The sequence below is a fragment of the Bufo gargarizans genome, chromosome 5 (assembly GCF_014858855.1).
Source record: "Bufo gargarizans isolate SCDJY-AF-19 chromosome 5, ASM1485885v1, whole genome shotgun sequence".
NCBI lineage: Eukaryota > Metazoa > Chordata > Amphibia > Anura > Bufonidae > Bufo > Bufo gargarizans.
The window spans coordinates 338,744,462-338,772,158 of NC_058084.1; the positions used below are offsets into that span (position 1 = coordinate 338,744,462).

The 27,697-nt window shown below is 47.6% G+C and overlaps 1 protein-coding gene across 1 annotated transcript in view; it reads right to left on the minus strand.

Annotated features, from left to right (window-relative positions):
* Nucleotides 1-5,320: 5,320 nt before the first annotated feature.
* The window catches only part of LOC122937975 (ADP-ribosylation factor-like protein 5B), a 31,291-nt gene continuing 8,914 nt past the window's right edge, over nt 5,321-27,697 (minus strand). Inside the window, exons 3-6 of the mRNA XM_044293217.1 lie at nt 17,256-17,403; nt 15,228-15,311; nt 10,664-10,815; nt 5,321-8,896 (exon numbers count right to left, since the gene is read on the minus strand). Of these exons, the coding sequence (XP_044149152.1) occupies nt 8,848-8,896; nt 10,664-10,815; nt 15,228-15,311; nt 17,256-17,403 (433 nt within the window). The 3' untranslated portion in view covers nt 5,321-8,847. The remainder of the gene's footprint in view (nt 8,897-10,663; nt 10,816-15,227; nt 15,312-17,255; nt 17,404-27,697) is intronic.

A 27,697-nucleotide genomic window follows, 5' to 3' on the forward strand; every position in this document is an offset into this window, starting at 1 on the left:
AGGTGTGTGGCTGACTGGATGAGCAGGTGGAAGAAGAGGAGGAGGAAGCCGAGTAGGAGGAGGAGGCAACAGGAGGCAAAGAATGTTGCCCTGCAATCCTTGGTTGCCCTGCGATCCCCTTTGCCAGTAATAACAGCCCCCCCCCTTTGCCAGTAATGTTATGGGGGGGATCTGTGGATGACGGACACTGTTATGGGGGGATCTGTGGATGACGGACACTGTTATGGGGGGATCTGTGGATGACGGACACTTATGGGGGGGATCTGTGGATGACGGACACTTATGGGGGGGGATCTGTGGATGACGGACACTTATGGGGGGGGGATCTGTGGATGACGGACACTTATGGGGGGGGATCTGTGGATGACGGACACTTATGGGGGGGGGATCTGTGGATGACGGACACTTATGGGGGGGGGATCTGTGGATGACGGACACTGTTATGGGGGGGATCTGTGGATGACGGACACTTATGGGGGGATCTGTGGATGACGGACACTTATGGGGGGATCTGTGGATGACGGACACTTATGGGGGGATCTGTGGATGACGGACACTTATGGGGGGGATCTGTGGCTGGCACTGTTATATATGTGCCATCCACAGACCCCCCACCCCATAACAGTGCCATCCACAGTGCCCCCCAGCCCATAAAAGTGCCATCCACAGACCCCCACCCCTTAACTGTGCCATCCACAGATTCCGTGTGCCCGCCGCCGTTTAAAGTTATTAAACATGCCCCCCTCACTCCTAATAGTACCGTATATCCGAATTTCTTCTGTATAATGTCGGCAGGCGGACCGGGCGGCCGGCGCGTCCCTCAGTGACGTCACTTGTCTGCGCCGCCTGCTTCATTCATAAAGCAGGCGGCGCAGGCACGTGACATCACTGAGGGACGCGCCGGCCACCCGGCCTGCCTGCCGGCATTATACAGAAGAAATTCGGATATACGGTACTATTACTAGTATACCGGAGGGAGCGGTGGGGCGGGGCTATAGTACAGTGACCGCACCGCCCCTCCGCTATTGTCGGCCCCCAGCTCCTCCTCCCAGTCCCTCCCCCCGCTCCATACTGCACCGGCCTCTGATCAGAGGAAGGGAGATGAGCGCTTCCACAATGGAAGCGCTCATCTCCCTGCCGCATATTACACTGCCGCACACCCCAAAGGCCGGCCCTGAACGAGCCCCCCTTTACGGAGCCTAGGGGGCGCGCCCCACTATTTGAGAAGCACTGAGTTAGGGAGATATAGCGTCCCTGGCCGTGCTTACTGGTCCACGTATCTGTGGTTAGGTGGACCTTGCCACAGATGGCGTTGCGCAGTGCACACTTGATTTTATCGGACACTTGGTTGTGCAGGGAAGGCACGGCTCTCTTGGAGAAGTAGTGCCGGCTAGGAACAACATACTGTGGGACAGCAAGCGACATGAGCTGTTTGAAGCTGTCTGTGTCCACCAGCCTAAATGACAGCATTTCATAGGCCAGTAGTTTAGAAATGCTGGCATTCAGGGACAGGGATCGAGGGTGGCTAGGTGGGAATTTACGCTTTCTCTCAAATGTTTGTGAGATGGAGAGCTGAACGCTGCCGTGTGACATGGTTGAGATGCTTGGTGACGGAGGTGGTGGTGTTGGTGGTACATCCTCTGTTTCCTGGGCGGCAGGTGCCAACGTTCCTCCAGAGGCGGAGGAAGAGGCCGAGGCGGCGGCAGCAGAAGAGGTAGCAGGGGGAGCCTGAGTGACTTCCTTGGTTTTAAGGTGTTTACTCCACTGCAGTTCATGCTTTGCATGCAGGTGCCTGGTCATGCAGGTTGTGCTAAGGTTCAGAACGTTAATGCCTCGCTTCAGGCTCTGATGGCACAGCGTGCAAACCACTCGGGTCTTGTCACCAGCACATTGTTTGAAGAAGTGCCATGGCAGGGAACTCCTTGAAGCTGCCTTTGGGGTGCTCGGTCCCAGATGGCGGCGGTCAGTAGCAGGCGGAGTCTCTTGGCGGCGGGTGTTCTGCTTTTGCCCACTGCTCCCTCTTTTGCTACGCTGTTGGCTCGGTCTCACCACTGCCTCTTCCTCCGAACTGTGAAAGTCAGTGGCACGACCTTCATTTCATGTGGGGTCTAGGACCTCATCGTCCCCTGCATCGTCTTCCACCCAGTCTTGATCCCTGACCTCCTGTTCAGTCTGCACACTGCAGAAAGACGCAGCAGTTGGCACCTGTGTTTCATCATCATCAGAGACATGCTGAGGTGGTATTCCCATGTCCTCATCATCAGGAAACATAAGTGGTTGTGCATCAGTGCATTCTATGTCTTCCACCGCTGGGGAAGGGCTAGGGGGATGCCCTTGGGAAACCCTGCCAGCGGAGTCTTCAAACAGCATAAGAGACTGCTGCATAACTTGAGGCTCAGACAGTTTCCCTGATATGCATGGGGGTGATGTGACAGACTGATGGGCTTGGTTTTCAGGCGCCATCTGTGCGCTTTCTGCAGAAGACTGGGTGGGAGATAATGTGAACATGCTGGATCCACTGTCGGCCACCCAATTGACTAATGCCTGTACCTGCTCAGGCCTTACCATCCTTAGAACGGCATTGGGCCCCACCAAATATCGCTGTAAATTCTGGCGGCTACTGGGACCTGAGGTAGTTGGTACACTAGGACGTGTGGATGTGGCAGAACGGCCACGTCCTCTCCCAGCACCAGAGGGTCCACTAACACCACCACGACCATGTCCGCGTCCCTTACTAGAGGTTTTCCTCATTGTTACCGTTCACCACAATAAGAAAAATATTATTTGGCCCAATATATTGAATTCAAATTCAGGCCTTTTTTTACACAGACACCTAACACTATCTGGCTATCTATTTAGGTACCGTATTACACTAATACAGCCTCAGCAGTAACGACAGATTTAGCTGAATATAAATTTGAGGCCTAGTATTTAGGCGCTGGGTGACAGGTATAGGTTTACTGACAGAATTAGACTTGGAAATGCATGGTAGCGTGTGTGAAGTTATTGAGAATGACCCTATCAGCACCTTGAATCTAATATACCCTTTAATGAATAGATTTAAAGTAGCCCTGATACAGCAGAAACCACAAATTTAGGAAATTGGGAATTGTATTTCAACCCTGAACAAAAATATATCCTTTGCCAGACAGTATTACAATTGGCTGGCCACAGCTGACACACCAGATTTCGGGTATTGCTATTTTGGCAATTGTATTTCACCCCTCAATAAAATAGCAAGCACAGCCAAGCCCCTGAAGTAGGATATAGCCAAAAAATAACCACACTATTGATGGTTAAATGTACTTGGTGGCAGCTTGTGCTGGCGCACCACAAGACACAAAATGGCCGCCGATCACCCCAGAAAAAAGTGACTGAAAAACGCTCTGGGCAGCCTAAAAACAGTGAGCAATTGAATAGCAGCAGTTCAATGATCCACAGCTGTAGATCGATCACTGAATTAAGTCTTTTGGAGGAGTTAACCACTGCCTAATCTCACCCTAACAGTTGCAGCTGCAACCTCTCCCTACACTGTTCAGAGCAGAGTGACGGGCGGCGCTACGTGACTCCAGCCTAAATAGAGGCTGGGTCACATGCTGCACTGGCCAATCACAGCCATGCCAATAGTAGGCATGGCTGTGACAGCCTCTTGGGGCAAGTAGTATGACGCTTGTTGATTGGCTGCTTTGCAGCCTTTCAAAAAGCGCCAAGAAAGCGACGAACACCGAACCCGAACTTTTACAAAAATGTTTGGGTTTGTGTCACAGACACCCCAAAATTCGGTACGAACCCGAACTATACAGTTCGGGTTCGCTCATCCCTAGTTGTGTCATCTCATGCAATGGGGGCATATCGCTAGGATATGCCCCCAATGTCTGTAGAGTTCCCAGGGGTTACAACCACCTTACAATCTAGCAGCGGTGGTTGTGCTTGCACACTATAGCAAAAAGCACCAGCGGCTCCAGTGTCCGAGACTGTGGGAGTGCACACAGGCACAGCAGCTCCCATCCCAGCCACATCATATCTGTGCGACAGCGGTGGTCGTAACCTCTGACACAGGCAGTGTATAATATAATGGAAAAATGAATAAAGCCAGGAAAGGAGGCAAATATGGATAACAATACATTAGTAAGTGCTTTGTATTATTTTTTTTTTCTACCTAATAAATGTGTGTGTTTGGGGGGGGGGGGGTGTTGATGCCAAAATTGCACAGTGGGGGAGGGAAAAAAAAAAGCTATAAAAAGAGATGCATCTGTGAAGGCTCAGTCCTCCAGTTCATGATTAGAAATGAGCGAATTTCCGCTTATGAAATTCATTCACACTTTGTTTGGTGATAAAGGTGAAATGCGTTATAGATTCCATTACCACGGACCATAACGCAATTCTATCACTGAATGCATAACGGAATGCCTTTAGAGGCATTCCGTCATAATAAAAGTCTGTGGGAGGACTCAAGCAGAAATTCGCTCATCTCTAGTCATGAAAGAAAAAAAAAAAAAGAAAAATTTTTAAAAAAATATATTTTTTTTTTTTATCAGAACAACTGGACTTGTACTTTTTCTTGAGGATATTTTGCTACTCATACACCCATTAGTTTTGATTAAACTGCCTCAGGAGAGGTGTTAGAACTGCATTGTAAGCAGCAGACAATAGATGTCACAGCCCGCCACCTGCATTCAAGCTTGGTTTTTCCAATTTAACATAAATGGCTTATTTCACACTTGTTTTGAACCCGTTCTCCTGTGTCTAAGATACAAATCTTGCTGTCAGAGTGTACTTTATCCTTAAGGTGCGCAGGTGTTAGTTCTTCTGTGCTGGGCCATACTTTTTGTTCCAAGTACAATTCTTGGCACTCCTCACTGCACTGGACTGCATACACATTATTGCAGTTTTGTGGACGGGTCTTTTGGATGAACCAGTTGCTGCCTCAGTGTGTTGTCAGGTTTAAAGAGTAACTAAACTTTTATTAAGTTTTTTGTAAAATGTCCTAAAGGCCCTAATACTTATTTTTTTATAATAAACTTTAATGCATTTTTAATTTTTAATAGAGTTTTCCCTCCCTAAAGCACACCTTTCCCTGTGTGCTTTAAATCCACTTTTGACTTCTCAGCAGTGTACGGAATACGGACTCTACAGTTTATGAATGGGCCTGCAGCGCACAGAGTATGGGCAGGAGCATACAAAAAATTTCAATCAATGCAGTTAAAGTACAAAATGAAGTCTACAAATAAAATACATGAAATGCCATTTGATAAAATGCATTAAATATTTATTCAGAAATTAAAAAGAATAAAAGAAAAATAGATTTACCATAGTCATAACCTGACAAAAGATGTAATACTTTGTGGTCACATCTTCATTTTTAAAATGAATAGACTAGTGAGCTTGCCCATTTCATTTGGAAAAAAGGGGGCAACATATAAAGCACCTCAATTATAATACATAGACCAAATAAAAACACTAGCGTGGCAGAGTTGACCTTTTGAACTAAGACACAAGTCAAAATTATTTTTAAAATATGTAGCAGGAGACCAAAAATAAAAAAAAAAATCAATAAAAGCCCAACATGCTATACATTTCTAAAATACTTGTTGGGTTGTCAGAGACCAATCCAATTATTATTTTTACCAATACCCTGAGCCTCTCCCTAAATTCAAAAACAAATTGTTTCCCGTGCTCACTTCACTGTAAGGCCGGTTTTACATAAGCACGTTTGGTCCAGGAAACAAAAGCCCGTGCAACGACTGCATTTCCCAGACTGAAAGCTGCTGGTCCGCGACCCAAACTCAGAGCATCGTAGGGATTTATGATGCTGCGAGTTCCTGCCTTCCAGCAAGTCTACTGTACTCACAGCATTGTGAGATTACAGTACAGTAGACCTGCAGCCACACAAACTCAGCATCATAGATCACAATAATGCAGTGAGTTTAGGTTGGAGCAGCGGTCAGTCTGGGATAGGAGACCCTCACATGGACTGCTTCCTGGACCAAACACGCTCTATTAGAACAGGCCAAGTGTCAGGATTTATGAGTTCATGCAAGTCCATGGTAGCCAACTGCTTAAAGACATTTTCCTGGAGTGTAATAATGAGCAACCCTAAGGTTAGGTCATCAATATCAGACAGGTGGGGACCAGACTCCTGACCACCCCACCAATCTGATACCCATGACCCATCATAAGGATTGCGCATCAATTATAGCTCTGGAAGGTCATTTGAACATGACATTTGTCCATAAAGACATCCAGTCTCAATTATGATGCTAAAGATGAGAAAAGGTGCAGAATGTCAATGGTTTTCCCAATATGCAGGACCTCTCCCATTACAACGTCCACCCTTTGTCGAGTGTCACAGTGGACACTGTCTAGCTCACCTCACATGACATGCCTGGATCATATTTACCCATATAACCATGACTGGTGAGTCTTGGCATCTGTCCAGTTTTGCCTTGCGTTAAGGATAGCCCTGTCCATGCAGTGGAGCTACTATGGGTCTGTAAAAATTGAGTTAGTCTTAGACAACCCCTTTAAGGTTTACACATTCACGGCTCCTATAGGGTGCATATATTAAAGGCACTCAATTATTGGTTCTGTCTACTGTAAGTTACTAAAGTTTGGACACAGATCTTACAAGTCCCTTCATTTGAATGTCCTATAATCGACTGCCTGATAAGCCACACAGTTTACCATGACCTGGACTGAAAGGGGAATTCGCACCTATGTCAGACACCGGGATCGCCTCTGAAACCTGCACCTATCAGTAGAATGGGGGCTCACATGACCAATGTACCGAGCCACTGACTGGTTGCAGTCTACAGCAAGGGAGGCTTCAGTGCATTTGAGTTAAATGTACAACTGCATGCAGTCAGCTCCCCCTAGTGGTGGCTGCAGGCAGGTCTTAAATCTATGTCTGTGCAGAAGATTTGTAGCCTCGACCACTATAATATCTTAAGACATTCATCAGCAGAATATTTGCACCACAAAAAAAAAAACGTTAAGTGGCACCATCTTTTTTTTTATATAGAAGCTTCCATGGCCTGGTCACCAAAAAAAGGCAAAGTAGTATGTGGAGTGTTAGAACAGACTAGTATTTACAAAGGTTTTGTTCATCCCTGTATTAAAAGTTAGCTATACAAATGAGGTATTAATTGGTGGCTTCAATCAACCTGCTAGGTTCTGCTAAGAATATAGCGTCTCCCTGGATTCACCAAGCATGTATATTTCTTTGGGGAAAGGAGGGTAGATCGCTGTCAGATACCACCGGCAACGCACATCTCTCCAAAGGCGAAGAAGCGATCCGACATGCTGCTGTCCAAAAAGCCCTGCTTTAGGCATTACTGAAAGAGGGTCGGACTAATCTAAAAAACATAAATTCAGAGACTAAATAGATCTAAATCAGACATGCTTAGGCCAAACCCGAAACTCTGTAACCCATAAGTGACTATCGATAAAGGAGTATATAGGGGGAATGTTTTGTATGTGCGTACAGCCCTCAATATTATATATCTTTCATTCTCCAAACCATACTCCTAATTTTACAGTTCACTTGTATCCCCTCCTATATCGCATGAAAAATAAAATCCCATGACTGATCGCATATCATTGCAATCTTAGGACCTCCGTACCGAAGCCAATGCATGTTCGACATAATATACTAGTTACAACCTGCCATGAATATTTAACCTCTTTATCTCCGTAAAAAAAACGCAAGAGATGTCAACTCAAGCGTTGAAAGCCTTCCGAGCCTCTTTATTCCCAATATAATATGCTGCCGAGACTGCAGCAGAGCAGACACGATCTCCAAATAACCTGACCTACCCTTCCCCCGCAACAATTCTCTATTAAAGTTATAAAATATTTCAAAAAGCATACAAAAAAAAAACCACACACTTACAGAAAATGAAATTGATGGCAGTGAAATTCGTCTGAAATGCAAGAATCTTAAAAAAAAAAAAAACAACATTTAAGAAAAGAGTTTTCAGTTAGGGCTCCATTGCAGCTAGCACGTGTCATGGTAAAATAGTGAAATTGCGGTGCTTTGCATGTGGCTTCAATGGTTCGCTCTGGAAGGTACTGAGGCTCCTTATGGAGATCCAACCACAAGGGAGACTTCAGGGCAATGGTTCATGGGAAAAGGTAAGCAAAATTAGCCCTCTGCCTCCTATAGAGGGCACTAGAGAGTTCTCTTCCTGCTGAAGAGCCATTTGTCCTCTCCCTGTCAAACTTACAAATGATCTTGAAAATTTCACAATATGGTGCCATTTTTGCAAAGGCCACAAGGTTCTTGCCGTTTCTTTTCCCATTAGTCAGTAAATGGTGAAATACAATTGTAACATTTGTGCAAGCAAATATCGCCATATAGCCCTAGCCGAAGTTTTTCGGATTTCCCACAATAATATGCTGCTAAGAACTGCAAAAAAAAAAAAATATGTAACAGGTGTATGGGTGCAGTAGCATCACCCATAAAAATATAATAAAAATAAATATTGACCCTTTAAAATCCAGAATTGAGCAGCTGTGTGTGACCGGTGTGGAACTACGGTTTCCAGGACGCCAAATCTAGAGAAGTGGCACCGCTTGCCTATGCTGACAATGATGTAGATGAACTGTTAAAAACAGCGTTAAAAAAAAAAAAGCAGCAGTGTGTATTAATGTTCAAATGACTACAGTAATCTGTATGAAAATTGTCCGTCAGAGGTCGTGTGCAGTACAGTCTGAGGGTCTCACGTTTTTCCCTGACGCAGCATCACTTGATTCAAGTGTGGCTCAGAGACCGATCCTCTTATAAAATTAAGCATGGAGATGTCGTAGTGTAAAAAGGTACTGGAAGGAGTCCACAACCGTGTCCCGTTATCTCACGCCAGTTCGGCAAGTCATCCATTCAAGACCTTGATATAACCTGCATAGGAACGAGGAAGGGGAGAGAGAAGAAGAAAAAAAATAAAAAGTTAGGAAAGGAAATAAAATGGCAGATATAGCATATAAGCAAAGAAAATATTAACGGGGTTGTGCAACTTTAAACTTTATTTCCACACAGACCTCATACAGTGGCCAGACCCACAGTGGGGATTATACTTGCCTGGTCCCCACTACTGGGTTACGGCTCCATCGTGCCACAACCGCCTACGCAGATGCAGAGTCTCTGGAATCAACATCCTGTTGACGGGGGTCACGTGACTGCTGCAGCCAATCACTGGCCACAGCGATGATCTGTCACCCATGAAGCATGTGAGAACCCAATGGATGGGCTGATGGTGATCCGCAAAGTAAATGGGGGACTATTGGCTGAGTGCAAGAGGAAACGAGTCTGGGATTGGTTCGGGAGTATGACTATGTAGGGGTTTTCTGAGATACTTCAATATATGAATAGGACCCCTGCCGATCAGATGTTTGAGAAGGCACCGGTGCTAGCAGTAGCTTTGCCTACGCCATGAGATGTCATGTTTATTGGTCACATGGCTTAAAGGGAACCTGTCACCTCTACTATGCTACCCTCACTGAGCGTTTCTAAATGTTCATTGTGTTACCCTAAACATATAAATTACACTTTTAATTTCATTTGCAGACGAATTCAATAAGTATTATGCATTTTTGTACTTCCCGCATTTTAGGCAAATTAAACCAAAAAAAAAATAATCATATCTTACTTGTGTGACCAGAGAAGAGTCATATTTTCAAGCTCTGACTCCTCTCAGGGTAATTGGCATATGTATCAAATAGTTTTTTTTACACAATAAAAGCGCACAGAGCTATGGGGACTGGGTATTGCGGATGTGCTAGCGGCCATGTCCTCAGCTCTATACCCAAAATCCAGGTGACAGGTTCCCTTTAAGCGCAGCTCAGCCCCATTGAAGTGAATGGGGCGGAGCTGCGATACCAAGCGCAGCCACTATAATATGTACGGCGCTGTGCTTGGTAAGCAGGGAGAAGGATGCAGCTCTACTGAGGGTGCCAATGCCTTCTCAAATAGCTGATCAGTGGAAGTCGCCAATCAGATACTGATGACCACTCAAAAACCCTATCTAAACCCCTTTATACCAGGGGTCAGCAACCTCCAGCACTCCAGGTGTTGTGAAACTACATCTCCCATTCTGCACACTTGCTTGGCTGTTCTCTGAATTCCCACAGAAGTGAAAGGAACATGCTGGGAGTTGTAGTTTCACAACAGCTGGAGTGCTGAAGATTGATGATCCCTGCTTTATACATTTTTTACCAGCAGAACACCTTTGTGCTCTGAAACTGGTATTTCCCCATCTCAAACATTTATGTCCTATAAATAAAATATGCCACACATGTCTGACAGAAGCAGATCCCGCCTCTAGGACCCACACCCATCTGTAGCATGGGGACCTGTTACCCGCTAGTCTCTTCAAGGCCAGATTTATAGAAACAGCCAATCACTTCTACGGGCATTACAGAAACAGCGCAGCCAATCAAGCTCAGCGGTTTCTATAATCCCCATCACCTTTCCATTTGCATCAGCCTTTTTAGCAGGCTGAACGGGGGGTTCTACTGATGCGTGTGGATCCTAGAGGATATGCCACACATGTCATGAGATGAAAATACCCCTTTAATTGTACAAAATGTGTATATGCTTCAATTTGCAGGTCCCAATAAAAGACAATGATAACCAGGATGCAGCGACAGAGGTAAGCGCTGCACGTACCCCTCTCCTGTGAGCGCGCAGCAGGACTGGATATGCCATGGGTGATCCTTTATAGAGCTAAGGGTGAGGTATTTGGAAATGTCGGCTGCCGTCAAGCACCCATTCATATCCTGCTTGTTTGCAAAGATGAGAACCGCCGCCTTCCGTAAATCCTAAAGCAAAGGAAACATAAGCTGTCAACGATACATTTACACAGAAGTTATCGAAACCAGCACAAAATAGCCCAGGAAGAGGCAGAGTGTGCGTTACAGAAAGCATCCCTGAGCGTCTTGGGTTACAGGCTGCCTGGATTATGTTGCCTACTAAACCACAGGTGTCATGTAATGGTATTTCATGGTATACCATTTCCTGTAGTAATCACTCAATTCCTTTAGCTTTGTGCCATGTGACAGTCTATAGGACAGCGGGTCAGGCTACGGGAGAGCCAGCATAGTTCTTTTGTGACAACATGTAGTTCTTCACTCCGAGTTGAAGCCTTTACAATAGATGTTCAGGAGAACTCAATGCAGGCCAGATTATAAACTGCCTCAAGGACACACTTGTCGTTTCTCATAGGCTTCATTACAAGACAAAAAAAAAAAAAAAAAAAAAAAAAAAAAAGCCATAACAATTGTTACAAAACAAAACAAAAAAACAAAAAAAAAAAAAAAGTGTAATAGGAAAAGCAGCACTCACCGGCGTGGTTGAAAAATCCTTTATTCATACAAAAAGGTAAAATCTTCGGGCTGGAGCGTATGGTGCGGCACAGCTGAAGTCAGCGGCGACGGCCGTTTCGCACAAACTTGTGTTTCGTCAGTCCAGTGACATAGTTGTGCCCACAGTGCATCTTATACCAGTCACTGCGTCTGGTTGTCACAGCAACCAGGACGCTTAGACTCCTCTGCAGCTGCCCGTATGATCCAGCCCAGCTGAACACACTGATTGACATACAACATCAAGACAGAAGATTAAATGAATGCGCCAAGGTCATTTCTGTCATTGATTCCCAGTGGACCTACGGCATGGGCTCTGATAATCCACATAGATTCCCTCTGTAGGAGAGCATGGTGTCTGTCCCCACCTCGGGACCTAAATGGCACCTGCTCTATCCCCGCAAGGGAGATGCACCGTGGATTACCACCATGTTCCTGGCGGACATGTTCAATAAGCCTAGTACAGCCCTTGCCAGTTTTTAAGGAATTTAGATGTTCTCTGAACCTCTCAAATAGAGGACGGATTGTTTTTCCTATATAGAAGGCTCCACATTGGCAAGTAATCAAGTAGAACACATAATTACTGGTGAGAAACCTAAGAAAAGACAGGTGTTTCTTTTGGTTATTATAGTTGCAGAAGGAGCAATTCCCACACCTGAAATTGCCCTTGGGTTTTCTTGACTTTGTTTCTAAACCTGCTCCTTACAATTTGATCTTTTATGGTATGACTTTTTTTGAAGGCTATGAGATGCCCGTTTAAACCTTCCTCATTTTTTAAAATGGCCCAGTTGTTGCAGATGGCACGTTTTATGAGGTTTGCTGTGGGACTATTTAAAAAAGGTAAACAAATCTCTCCATTTCCTTATGAACATTTTTGTTTTTCTTATATAACAACTCTTGTTGAGTGAAGGAACCCGCTTTCATTCTAGCTGTGTCTACCTCCCTCTCCTTATATCCTCTGTCTAATAGTCTACCCTTTAATTCTGTCTCCTATAGCCCTCTTCAGTGTTATTATATGCCTTCGGCCGAATGCACACGGCCGTGTTCCGCTGCTGTGAGCGGTCCGTGGTATGCCGGCCTGGATTCCTGCTGACAGCAGGAGCGCACAGCGTCATTGGTTGCTATGACGCCGAGCGCTTCATAGCAACCAATGACACCATGCGCTCCTGCGGTCAGCAGGAATCCAGGCCGGCATACCACGGACCGCTCACGGCCGCGTGCATTCGGCCTTAGCCGCATAAATTGGCCATAGAGTATGGATTTCTTGACGCTATCCGGGTGGAAGCTCCTGTGATGCAAAAGGGAGTTTGTGGCTGTAGGCTTACGGTGGCCGCTAGTATGCATGCCCTCCTCACCAGTCTCTATATGTACATCCAAGAACTCGAGACTGACCCCCAAAATTGAGGGTAAATCTCATGTTATTATTATTGTTGAGATAGGACACGAACTCCCTACATTGCATCTCAGTGCCTGACCATATCATGAATACGTCGTCGACATATCTTAAAAATGTTGCAAGTATGGGTTAGCCGTGGTGAAGACAAATCTGTCCTCAAAGACGGTTAGGAACAAATTAGCATACGTGCAAGATACAGGCGTACCCATGGCCGTTCCCAAATTGAGTGACTCTGCTACAAACTGGCAATATATGTGACTTTAGTCAGTTTTGCTCAGTACTTGGCTGATTGCCTGGATCCCCATGTCATGTGGTATTCTAGTATAAAAGGCTCTCCACGTCCAGCGACACCAAAGAGAGTCCTTCGCGCCAATCAAACTGGTTGATGACCCGAAGGAAGTCGCTGGTATCGCTTAAGTATGTGGGAGCCTTGTATAAGAGGAGTCTGAGCAACCAATCAATGTACTGGGACAGACCTTATGTTAAAGACCCTATGCCCGCCACAATGGGGCGGCCTGGAGGGGCTGTTAGGGACTTATGTATTTTGGGGACAAAATACCAGGCTGGTTTATTAGGATGTTGTGGTACCAATTTTTCAAACATGCTAGGGGGCAAAAAAATAAATTAATCTGCTAATTTTTGTAACAGACAACAAACCTATTGTGGGGTCCTTCCCTAATTTTTCATAGGTAATAGTGTCATCTAGCTGCCTATGCGCCTCAGTAATGTAATAATGCTTGGTAAGTAGAACCACATTGCCCCCCTTGTCGGCGGGCTTGACAACATCTTCCAAACTACCCAGCCACTTCAAATCGGCTTTTTCTAGGGGAGTGACATTCTTATACACAGCGGGGTAGATGAGAGCTTTAACATCTCTCATCACACGCTTCTGGAAGATGTCGATGCCACAGCCAGCCGGCATGGGGGGAGAAAAAGTGGACCTAACACCTCCTGTGAATGTGTCCTTCCCAATAACCTCATCCTCTGTCCCCTGTAAATTGATATTGATAAGCAATTCTAAGCAGTCAATTTCTTCTGCACTAAAGGGGTCGGCGATATCAAATCCTAAATGACTAGTATGGACTGGGATCTCTCCGTTTGGAGGGCCGCTGACAGGACGGTAGATTTTTAAACATTTTCTTTAAGTGGAGTTTACGCACAGCTTTATGCAGGTCCACTTCAAATCCCACCAGATCGAATTGCTCAACCAGACTGTATCCCAGTCCCATGTTGAGGGCCGAGATACAGTCCGGGGACAACTCGTAATCTGTGAGATTAACTACAATATTTTGTATAGGTCGGAGTCAGCGTTAGCGCTTCCACGAGACTTGTCTCCTTCTGGTTGATTTTCTTTGTTCATTTATTTCTCCTTCTTCCCCCTCTTCGGGTTTTCTTCCCAAAGGGTCTACTCCAGTAGTATTATTAGCTGAGCCTCCTTCTGAGGCACTGGAGTCAGAGTCTGTAGTCCAGAAATCGCTTCCTTCCATTATCATAGTCCCATTTATCTCTTAGGAATTGATCCTTCTTCCTTTCTTTGATTTCTATTTGCGTCAAAAATCTGCTTTTTATTCAAAATTGATGTTGTATGTCAATCATTGTGTTCAGCTGGGCTGGATCATACGGGCGGCTGCAGAGGAGTCTATGCGTCCTGGTTGCCGTGACAACCAGACGCAGTGACGGGTATAAGATGCGCCGGTGAGCGCAACTATGTCACTGGCCTGACGAAGCGCAAGTTTGCACGAAACGGCCGTCGCCGCTGACTTCAGCTGTGCCACACCATACGCTCCAGTCCGAAGATTTTCCTTTTTTTTTTTTTATGAATAAAGGATTTTTCAACCACACTGGCGAGTGCTGCTTTTCCTATTACTCTCCATATTTTTTATGTGCATCCTGTCAAGGCTGTGCACCACCGAGGCGTGTAAAAGGGACAGGTAGTGGAAGACCGGGTATCAATACTAACGTGACGTCTGGCAGTGCCACCCATCTCTCTATTCTCCACACTTATGTCACTAAAAAAAAAAAAAAAGAAAAAAAAGTGTTTGAAACTACGATACTGAAAGTGTGTAAAGGAGTCTTTACAAGCATTTTCAGTGGTGCTTTTCAATTTCGTAAAATGTAAGGCTTCATTCACATGTCCGTACGTGTTTTGCGGATCCGCAAAACACGGACACCGCACATCGCCGGCACTCATAGAAAATGCCTTTTCTTGTCCGCAATTGCGGACAAGAATAGGACATGTTAAATTTTATTTAGTACGGATCTGCCGTACTATACTAGAGGAGAGTTTTCCAAACCAGGACAAACGTCTGCATAGAAGTGAAAGCATGAAGCGGATTTCACCGTTTGAAATGCAAAGGCTGAAATCTGCTTCAAAAATCTGCACGTCACGTTTCCATTTTGCAGTGGATTTGCTGTGACCAGGGCCTAAACGCAGCATCTGGGAAACCGGAGTAATTGACCTGGAGCCGGCACCTACCTCATGGGCGAGCATTCGGTAGAGCTCCTCTTTAGTGATAGATAGCCTCTCTCGGTCAGTGCTATCCACAACCAGGATAATAAACTGCAGAGAAAATACAACTCATTTGTAATGCAGTATCATTGCATTTTTAGTAAAAAAACAAAAAAAACACCTCAACGTGTAAGTCTTTGGGAATTACAAAATACAATACAATCATGGTTTTTCACTTGCGTTGTTTTTTTCTGGGACTACAGCACATTTATTGAAAACCACAGCATGGCATTTTTGTGCCATAGACCTCTATACGTTTTCTGTCCCTGTAAAAATACATGTTTCAATGGGCGCTGAGTTTTTTATTATGGCATTTTAACACTGGTTTTACATGGGGGTACATACTTTGCTCTTTAAAGGGGTTGTCTGATCATGGACAATGGGGGCATATTGCTAGGATATGCCCCCATTGTCTTATAGGTGCGCGTCCCACCGCTGGGACCCACACCTATATTGAGAACAGGGCCTGCAAGTGAAGGAGTGTGCACTGCGCATGCACAGCTGCCCTCCATTCATTTTCTATGGGGCCGGCGAAAATAGAGCGATGGCTCTGCTATTTACGTCAGCCCTATAGAAATGAATAGGAGCATGGGCCGCGCATGCGCGGTACGCTCCCATTCACTTCTGTGGGGAGCTGGCTTGGTGGTGGCCGGACCAGAGAGTCCTCCAGCCACCATCTTGCAGGGCTCCATTCTCGATATAGGTGCGGGTCCCAGCAGTGGGACCCGCACCTATAAGACATTGTCCTTGATGAGACAAGCCCTTAAAAAAAACACCACAAAAAACACATGTACTAAAACACTTTATAAAAAAACAAAAAAAAAATACTAAGTGCAATGAAAAAAATATATAATAATTTCTCTTTTAGAAGGCGGTCTAACACTTATAACTGTCCCCCCATAAAGAGGATTTGTCACCTTTCCTCTGCTCTACTAAAGGGGTTGTCTGGTATTGATGGCCTATCCTCAGGATAGGTCATCAGTATCTGGTAGTCGGGGGTCTGGCACCCCTGCCGATCAGCTGTTTGAATAGGCCGTGGAGCTTTACAGGTTACCAAAAGCACAGCGCCGTCCATTGTATAGCGGCCGTGCTTGGTACTGCAGCTCAGAACCTTTTACCGAGCTGCGCCTAGGTCTGTGATGGCTAACCTCCGGCACGCCAGATGTGGTAAAACTACGACTCCCAAGATGTACACTTGCTTGACAGTTCTCAGAACTCCATAGAAATGAATGGAGCATGCTGGGAGTCGTAGTTTCACCACAGATGGATTGTCGGAGGATAGCCATCACTCGCCTAGGTCATGTCACCGATAAACATGAAATAGGAAGAGGCCGCTGCTTGGCGGGGGAAACTGGGAATCAGACCCCCTCCGATCATATTTTGATTACCAATCCTGAGGACCGGCGATCAATATCAAAATCCAGGACAACCCTTTTAAATACATGTATTTCCCAGGCAATAGCAATGCTAGTGCATCTTTGCTTACATCTCTGTTGTGCCGTTCCTTTTCAGTATTCTGGAGGTGCCCATGCATCTCGTTATGATGTTTTTAGGGTGTCTTTTTAAATGTCAGATAGTTTAGTATTCTTTGCAGTACTAACATGTTAGTTGTGCTGTTCTTTGGTTTGTGAGCTAAACAATTATGTAACCAGCAAAAAAAGGGCGTCGCACATAACTCATACTGTACAATGCTCCACTATTCATAGACTATAAATCATGTAAATGTGACGTTTCACCCCCCCTCTCTGTCCACCATCTCCCTCTCCGCCCACCATCAGCATGCAAAACATCAGCAGCAGATGTATACTGGCGTGCAGACTTATTCTCTTTCAGATTATCTGAATTCCTGACCTAGCTGAATTTTCCACTAAAGCACTAGGTAAATGGTGAGTTTGCTTACTTGGGTGTAACACCTAGTCATAGAAAAGCTAACAGGGTGGATGAAGCCCGCACGCTTCACTAGACGGCAGCCAGAAAGGCGTCCCTGCCGGTTACCTCTGTGTTAGAATAGTAGGTGTTCCACGACGATCGGAGCGACTCCTGACCTCCAATGTCCCACATCAGAAAGTGGGTATTCTTGACCACAATTTCCTCCACATTGCTGCCGATGGTCGGGGAGGTGTGAACCACTTCATTCATTAAACTGAAAGAAAAGAATGATGACCCCTCAACGTTCTATGGGCTGACACCACAAACGCCTCCTAATACCGCGATCCGTAAAGAGTTTGCATCTACGGCCACGCGTGGCAGTGGAACGGCTGAGAATCCACATCAGATGGCAGATCTGACGCAGAGTTCACCCTCCACAGCAGATATCCGCACCACTGGTCAGGTTATATGTGGATTTCACGGAGGAAACACTCTGGAACAGCCTGCTGGACAAGCCCAAGTCTAACGTGAAAGAAGCCTAATCTGAACAGGGCTGTCGCAGATAGAAGTAGCCCTGGGGAGCTTTCTGCAGCCATTCAGCATTGTGGAGTATGTATGCATTATAAGGCTATACGAACGTCACTCGGGGGAAGGGTGGTGGCAGTAAAATAGTATAGAATTCAGATTTTCTCTTTACTTCCCCATTAGCAATCCAATGTAATATAGTTGATGAAATACAACTGTGCAAAAAGAATAATCCTCTCACTGTCCCGTATAATGACACCAAATATGTGTTCTGTGTCTAAACTTCATCATTAAAGGGGTCGTCTCACTTCAGCAAATGGCATTTATCATGTAGAGAAAATTTAAACAAGGCACTTACTAATGTATTGCGATTGTCCATATTGCTTCCTTTGCTGGCTGGATTCATTTTTCCATCGCATTAGACACTGCTCGTTTCCATAGTTACGACCACCCAGCAGAGGTGGATGTGGCGGTTACAGTTAGTGATGGTGACTTGGTTACTAAGGGTTATCGAAAACCCACGGCGACTCTTTGCTGCACTAGAACAGCTTTCATCCTCAAAATGTGAAAGAATCGGTCCCTTATGGACAATTCAGACTGAAGAGGGTTAATAGCACCAAGGAAGGGTATAGAATACAGGCCCTGGACGTGAAGAGACGTCTCCTTGATAGGGGTTAGAGTCTATTCACACATCCGTGTGCGTTTTGCGGATCCACAAAAACACGGACACCGGCAATATGCGTTCCGCATTTTGCAGACCGCACATCGCCGGCACTTAATAGAAGATGCCTAATCTTGTCCGCAATTGCAGACAAGAATAGGACATGTTCTATATTTATTTATTTATTTTTTTCGGGAACGGAATTGCAGACCCAGAAGTGCGGATCCATAGAAATGAATAGGTCCGCAATTCCATTCCGCAAAATGCAGAACAGAATTGCGGACGTGCGAATGGACCCTAACCCTGAGAAAATTCTTGAAGCAGCTATGGAAAAAGCAGGGAAGTTTTCCCAACACGAATTGTTAGGGGGTAGAAGGAATAGAGAAAATAAAAAGAATGATCAGAAGAGATTCACACTTTCATTTAACCCTTAGGATACCGGAGTTATGCTCGTTCTTGCGGTTTCATTTTTCTCCCCTATTTTCCGTGAGCCATCTTTTTTTTATATTTCCGGTCACAGAGGTGTATGAGGGCTTATTTTTTGCAGGACATGTAGTACTTTCTAATGCCACCATTACTTATGGCATAAAATGTAGTGGGAAGCGGTAAAAGAAAATCCAAAATTAGATGGAATTGGGAAAAAAACGCAATTCCTCCACAGTTTTACGGGTTTTGCAAAACTGACCCATGCCCTTCATTCTCTGGGTCAGTACGATTACGATACCCCATATGTGTAGGCTTTTTAGGTCTGTCTAAATAGAGTAAAAATAAATGTAAACTTTGATAAAAACTATATACTGTATTTTTATTTTTATTTTTACATCCCCATATTCTGACCCCATAACATTTTTATACTTATGTCTACTGAGCTGTTTAGGGGCTCATTTTTTGCGGAACAATCTGTAGTTTTTAATGATACCATTTAGGAGTGTGCGTGGCTTTTTGATCAAATTATTACATTTTTGGGGGTAAGAAGCAATGAAAAAAATGGCAAATTGGCCATATGACCCTTTTCCCCCCCCCCATTACGCCATATTGGAATTATTTTTTTACATTTTAATAGTATGGGCGTTTTCTGTCACGATGATACCCATGATGTTTATATTTATTGTTAGGTATTTATTTTTTAAGTATACAGAAAGGGGGGTGATTTATTTTAAACTTCTATATTTAACATTTTTATTTTTTGTGATCATTTTGAAGCTCTTATGAGCCTATAAATGTTTTTTTAATTTTTGATTTTGTTCCATCGGGGATTTTTTTGACATTTAAATCCTAAATTGCTAATTTCTTATACTGGCCTGCCATCTGGTGGCCAAAATAAGATTTACAGCATGAATACCAGCGAGGCTGAAAGTATTCAGCGCAACTACCGACGCTCACTTTGGCCACATGGGGCATCAATAAGCGCTTTTTTGTGCATTTAGATGCCGTGACCTCATTTGGTCACGGCATCTAAAGCCTTTAATTACCCGCAGGTCTCTGCTTTTTGAAACAGCAGAGATCTGTCCGCCATGGCGCCCGCTGCACGTGCGAGCGGGCGCCATGTTTACACATCGCTCCAGCCCCGTACATGTACGGCTCTGGTAGCGAAGGGGTTAAGTATAGCCCTATGGTAGATACGATACGGAGGGCAATTTATAGCAATTGGGATATCTTGAAAAATAAGGTCAGTTTGTTAGACTGTATTGAGAACAAACCTCTAATTACATTTAGGAGGAGCCATACACTTAAGGACAGACTAGTGAGGAGTCGCTATGTAGAAAAGAAGTAGTAACTGGTTGCAGGACAGGAGACCCAAGGGTAATTTCAGGTCTGGTAATTGTTCCTTTAGTAAATACAACTCGCAAAGTAAAGCCCTCAGTTTTGGAGTAGATCTAGTAGTACATCTAGTGACATGTCAACGTGGGCGTTTTTATATTGGAAAAACAATAAGATGCATGTGCGAGAGGTTCAGAGAACATATTAACTCAATAAAGTCAGGAAAAGGGTGGACCAGATTAATTGAGCAAGTAAGGGACGAACATGGTGGGGATCCAAGTTCCCTACGTTTTTCAGGTATTGAGTTAGTCCTGAATCCGCCACAGGGGGGCGACAAACATCGCCTCTTACTACAGAAAGAAGCAGTGTGGATTATGCGTTCAAGAGCCATGGGCCCTTTAGGGTTAAATGATTTAGGTAACATTACAGGAATACACTTATCTATGTAGGTGGTTTTTGTTCATTGTTAGCTGAATACGTCAGTACAGGGTGGCGTCTGAATTTCCATGGCAACCCGCGTGGTGACGTATAAGTAAGGCATGTGAGGGCGTGATGACGATAGTTGCCTGAAGAAGTGCTCGCAGCGCAAAACAGCCGTCGCTACTTCTTTTGCTTTGTGTGTGAGCCGTCTTGCCCCGGCCTTGTGTTTTTATGCCTTTGGAAGAAATAAAGGACTTAATTTATCTCGCAGTGGTGAGTGCCGCCTATCTATATCTCGCTATTTTGAGGCTGGAGCACCGCACTGGCTGCTCTGACACGGATGTGCGGGGGACGCTGGAATCCAGGTAGTTGTTTGGAACGTGGGCTGTGCCGCCTGTACTTTATCTGCTATATACATATATAGGAAAAGGTGCTGTCCTCTCTGGTGGCCGGGACTGTGGGAGCAGGCTAGTTTTCCTACAGTGTGCAAGCACAATCACTGCTGCTAGATTGCAGGGTGGTCATAACCATGGAAACGAGCAGTGCATAATGTGGTGGAAAAAAAAAAAATGAATCAAGCCAGCAAAGGAAGCAATATGGACAATCACAATACATTAGTAAGTGCCTTGTAGTAACTTTCTCTACATGATAAATGCCATTTGCTGAAGTGAGACAACCCCTTTAGTGTACAATCTGAAACCCAAGGTCCCATATTAGGCCTCATGCGCACACTGCGCAATTTGAGGTCCCTAATGCACAGGCACGATCCACGTGGCTGCTGCGATGGATCCAGACCCATTCAACTACGTAGTGCTTCCATGCCTTAGTTCTGCTGAATGGGTTTGCATCCGTGATGCGGTGAGCACACAGCCGATGCCCGCATATTGCGGACTCGCCGTTTGAGGGCAGCGCTCGGCAATGGCTGTGAGCATGAGGCCTTAGTCATCCTCCAGCATTAACTGCGGTTTGGACTCGTTTTGAGTGCTTCGCTTCAGTTTTTGTGACAGAAAACGGATCATTTCAACTCTTGACATCCATATACAACAGAGCTGTAAAGGCTTATTCTTTGGGTATTTTATACTATTGATACATACAGTACAGACCAAAAGTTTGGACACACCTTCTCATTCAAAGAGTTTTCTTTATTTTCATGACTATGAAAATTGTAGATTCACACTGAAGGCATCAAAACTATGAATTAACACATGTGGAATTATATACATAACAAAAAAGTGTGAAACAACTGAAAATATGTCATATTCTAGGTTCTTCAAAGTAGCCACCTTTTGCTTTGATTACTGCTTTGCACACTCTTGGCATTCTCTTGATGAGCTTCAAGAGGTAGTCACCTGAAATGGTCTTCCAACAGTCTTGAAGGAGTTCCCAGAGATGCTTAGCACTTGTTGGCCCTTTTGCCTTCACTCTGCGGTCCAGCTCACCCCAAACCATCTCGATTGGGTTCAGGTCCGGTGACTGTGGAGGCCAGGTCATCTGGCGCAGGACCCCATCACTCTCCTTCATGGTTAAATAGCCCTTACACAGCCTGGAGGTGTGTTTGGGGTCATTGTCCTGTTGAAAAATAAATGATGGTCCAACTAAACGCAAACCGGATGGAATAGCATGCCGCTGCAAGATGCTGTGGTAGCCATGCTGGTTCAGTATGCCTTCAATGTTGAATAAATCCCCAACAGTGTCACCAGCAAAGCACCCCCACACCATCACACCTCCTCCTCCATGCTTCACGGTGGGAACCAGGAATGTAGAGTCCATCCGTTCACCTTTTCTGCGTCGCACAAAGACACGGTGGTTGGAACCAAAGATCTCAAATTTGGACTCATCAGACCAAAGCACAGATTTCCACTGGTCTAATGTCCATTCCTTGTGTTCTTTAGCCCAAACAAGTCTCTTCTGCTTGTTGCCTGTCCTTAGCAGTGGTTTCCTAGCAGATATTCTACCATGAAGGCCTGATTCACACAGTCTCCTCTTAACAGTTGTTCTAGAGATGTGTCTGCTGCTAGAACTCTGTGTGGCATTGACCTGGTCTCTAATCTGAGCTGCTGTTAACCTGCGATTTCTGAGGCTGGTGACTCGGATGAACTTCTCCTCCGCAGCAGAGGTGACTCTTGGTCTTCCTTTCCTGGGGCGGTCCGCATGTGAGCCAGTTTCTTTATAGTGTTTGATGGTTTTTGTGACTGTACTTGGGGACACTTTCAACGTTTTCCCAATTTTTCGGACTGACTGACCTTTATTTCTTAAAGTAAGGATGGCCACTTGTTTTTCTTTACTTAGCTGCTTTTTTCTTGCCATAATACAGATTCTAACAGTCTATTCAGTAGGACTATCAGCTGTGTATCCACCTGACTTCTCCACAACGCAACTGATGGTCCCAACCCCATTTATAAGGCAAGAAATCCCACTTATTAAACCTGACAGGGCACACCTGTGAAGTGAAAACCATTTCAGGTGACTACCTCTTGAAGCTCATCAAGAGAATGCCAAGAGTGTGCAAAGCAGTAGGGCTGCAACGATTAATCGATGTAATCGATTATATTCGATAACTGGATTCGTTGTCGACGAATCCAGTTATCGAATAATCGCCGATTCGTTGCTATGCGGGCGGGCGGTCGCTGCATCTTTATTTTACCTTTTTACAATGACGCTCCTGTAACAGCCAGGCAGAGCGGACGGCGGCGTAACGTCACTCACTCACGTGACGCGCCTGCTCCGCCTCCTTCATTCATGAGGTGGGCGGAGCAGGTGCGTCACGTGAGTGAGTGACGTTGCGCCGCCGTCCGCTCTGCCTGGCTGTTACAGGAGCGTCATTGTAAAAAGGTAAAATAAAGATGCAGACGTGATTAGTCTGACTTATAAGCATCGGGGCCGGGGCTGTTATGGGGAGGGGGGAGGATCTGTCTATGGCACTGCTATGGGGAGGGGGTCTGTGTATATCACTGCTATGGGGAGGGGGGAGGATCTGTCTATGGCACTGCTATGGGGAGGGGGGAGGATCTGTCTATGGCACTGCTATGGGGAGGGGGGTCTGTGTATATCACTGCTATGGGGAGGGGGGAGGGATCTGTCTATGGCACTGCTATGGGGAGGGGGGTCTGTGTTTAGCACTGCTATGGGGAGGGGGATCTGTGCACTGTTATGGGGAAAGGAATCTGTGCACTGTTATGCCCATAACAGTGCACATATCCCCCTCTCCATAACAGCGCCACCCACAGATCCCCCTCTCCATAACAGCGCCGCCCACAGATCCCCCATAACTGCGCCGCCCACAGATCCCCCATAACAGCGCCGCCCACAGATCCCCCATAACTGCGCCGCCCACAGATCCCCCATAACAGCGCCGCCCACAGATCCCCCATAACTGCGCCGCCCACAGATCCCCCATAACTGCGCCGCCCACAGATCCCCCATAACTGCGCCGCCCACAGATCCCCCATAACTGCGCCGCCCACAGATCCCCCATAACTGCGCCGCCCACAGATCCCCCATAACTCTGCGCCGCCCACAGATCCCCCATAACTGCGCCGCCCACAGATCCCCCATAACTGCGCCGCCCACAGATCCCCCATAACTGCGCCGCCCACAGATCCCCCATAACTGCGCCGCCCACAGATCCCCCATAACTGCGCCGCCCACAGATCCCCCATAACTGCGCCGCCCACAGATCCCCCATAACTGCGCCGCCCACAGATCCCCCATAACTGCGCCGCCCACAGATCCCCCATAACTGCGCCGCCCACAGATCCCCCATAACTGCGCCGCCCACAGATCCCCCATAACTGCGCCGCCCACAGATCCCCCATAACTGCGCCGCCCACAGATCCCCCATAACTGCGCCGCCCACAGATCCCCCATAACTGCGCCGCCCACAGATCCCCCATAACTGCGCCGCCCACAGATCCCCCATAACTGCGCCGCCCACAGATCCCCCATAACTGCGCCGCCCACAGATCCCCCATAACTGCGCCGCCCACAGATCCCCCATAACTGCGCCGCCCACAGATCCCCCATAACTGCGCCGCCCACAGATCCCCCATAACTGCGCCGCCCACAGATCCCCCATAACTGCGCCGCCCACAGATCCCCCATAACTGCGCCGCCCCACAGATCCCCATAACTGCGCCGCCCACAGATCCCCCATAACTGCGCCGCCCACAGATCCCCCATAACTGCGCCGCCCACAGATCCCCCATAACTGCGGCCGCCCACAGATCCCCCATAACTGCGCCGCCCACAGATCCCCCATAACTGCGCCGCCCACAGATCCCCCATAACTGCGCCGCCCACAGATCCCCCATAACTGCGCCGCCCACAGATCCCCCATAACTGCGCCGCCCACAGATCCCCCATAACTGCGCCGCCCACAGATCCCCCATAACTGCGCCGCCCACAGATCCCCCATAACTGCGCCGCCCAATCCATACTGCGCCACCATAACTGCGCCGCCCACAGATCCCCCATAACTGCGCCGCCCACAGATCCCCCATAACTGCGCCGCCCACAGATCCCCCATAACTGCGCCGCCCACAGATCCCCCATAACTGCGCCGCCCACAGATCCCCCATAACTGCGCCGCCCACAGATCCCCCATAACTTGCGCCGCCCACAGATCCCCATAACTGCGCCGCCCACAGATCCCCATAACTGCGCCGCCCACTAGATCCCCCATAACTGCGCCGCCCCAGATCCCCCATACTGCGCCGCCCACAGATCCCCCATAAACTGCGCCGCCCACAGATCCCCCATAACTGCGCCGCCCACAGATCCCCCATACTGCGCCGCCCACAGATCCCCCATAACTGCGCCGCCCACAGATCCCCCATAACTGCGCCGCCCACAGATCCCCCATAACTGCGCCGCCCACAGATCCCCCATACTGCGCCGCCCACAGATCCCCCATAACTGCGCCGCCCACAGATCCCCCATAACTGCGCCGCCCACAGATCCCCCATAACTGCGCCGCCCACAGATCCCCCATAACTGCGCCGCCCACAGATCCCCCATAACTGCGCCGCCCACAGATCCCCCATAACTGCGCCGCCCACAGATCCCCCATAACTGCGCCGCCCACAGATCCCCCATAACTGCGCCGCCCACAGATCCCCCATAACTGCGCCGCCCACAGATCCCCCATAACTGCGCCGCCCACAGATCCCCCATAACTGCGCCGCCCACAGATCCCCCATAACTGCGCCGCCCACAGATCCCCCATAACTGCGCCGCCCACAGATCCCCCATAACTGCGCCGCCCACAGATCCCCCATAACTGCGCCGCCCACAGATCCCCCATAACTGCGCCGCCCACAGATCCCCCATAACTGCGCCGCCCACAGATCCCCCATAACTGCGCCGCCCACAGATCCCCATAACTGCGCCGCCCACAGATCCCCCATAACTGCGCCGCCCACAGATCCCCCATAACTGCGCCGCCCACAGATCCCCCATAACTGCGCCGCCCACAGATCCCCCATAACTGCGCCGCCCACAGATCCCCCATAACTGCGCCGCCCACAGATCCCCCATAACTGCGCCGCCCACAGATCCCCATAACTGCGCCGCCCACAGATCCCCCATAACTGCGCCGCCCACAGATCCCCCATAACTGCGCCGCCACAGATCCCCCATAACTGCGCCGCCCACAGATCCCCCATAACTGCGCCGCCCACAGATCCCCCATAACTGCGCCGCCCACAGATCCCCCATAACTGCGCCGCCCACAGATCCCCCATAACTGCGCCGCCCACAGATCCCCCATAACTGCGCCGCCCACAGATCCCCCATAACTGCGCCGCCCACAGATCCCCCATAACTGCGCCGCCCACAGATCCCCCATAACTGCGCCGCCCACAGATCCCCCATAACTGCGCCGCCCACAGATCCCCCATAACTGCGCCGCCCACAGATCCCCCATAACTGCGCACGATCCCCCACAGATCCCCCATAACTGCGCCGCCCACAGATCCCCCATAACTGCGCCGCCCACAGATCCCCCATAACTGCGCCGCCCACAGATCCCCCATAACTGCGCCGCCCACAGATCCCCCATAACTGCGCCGCCCACAGATCCCCCATAACTGCGCCGCCCACTAGATCCCCCATAACTGCGCCGCCCACAGATCCCCCATAACTGCGCCGCCCACAGATCCCCCATAACTGCGCCGCCCACAGATCCCCCATAACTGCGCCGCCCACAGATCCCCCATAACTGCGCCGCCCACAGATCCCCCATAACTGCGCCGCCCACAGATCCCCCATAACTGCGCCGCCCACAGATCCCCCATAACTGCGCCGCCCACAGATCCCCCATAACTGCGCCGCCCACAGATCCCCCATAACTGCGCCGCCCACAGATCCCCCATAACTGCGCCGCCCACAGATCCCCCATAACTGCGCCGCCCACAGATCCCCCATAACTGACTGCGCCGCCCAACAGATCCCCCATAACTGCGCCGCCCACAGATCCCCCATAACTGCGCCGCCCACAGATCCCCCATAACTGCGCCGCCCACAGATCCCCCATAACTGCGCCGCCCACAGATCCCCCATAACTGCGCCGCCCACAGATCCCCCATAACTGCGCCGCCCACAGATCCCCCATAAGTGTCGCCCACAGATCCCCCATAAGTGTCGCCCACAGATCCCCCATAAGTGTCGCCCACAGATCCCCCATAATAGTGTCGCCCACAGATCCCCCATAATAGTGTCGCCCACAGATCCCCCATAATAGTGTCGCCCACAGATCCCCCATAATAGTGTCGCCCACAGATCCCCCATAATAGTGTCGTCCACAGATCCCCCATAATAGTGTCGTCCACAGATCCCCCATAATAGTGTCGTCCACAATTTGTTTTAATATGGCCTTTGAACATAATTTTTCAAGTAAGATCATATAAACCTCTGTTTTGTAATTTTGTCGTTTTTCCCGATTAATCGATTAATCGAAGAAATTAATCGGCAACTAATCGATTATTCAAATAATCGTTAGCTGCAGCCCTACAAAGCAGTAATCAAAGCAAAAGGTGGCTACTTTGAAGAACCTAGAATATGGCATATTTTCAGTTGTTTCACACTTTTTTGTTATGTATATAATTCCACATGTGTTAATTCATAGTTTTGATGCCTTCAGTGTGAATCTACAATTTTCATAGTCATGAAAATAAAGAAAACTCTTTGAATGAGAAGGTGTGTC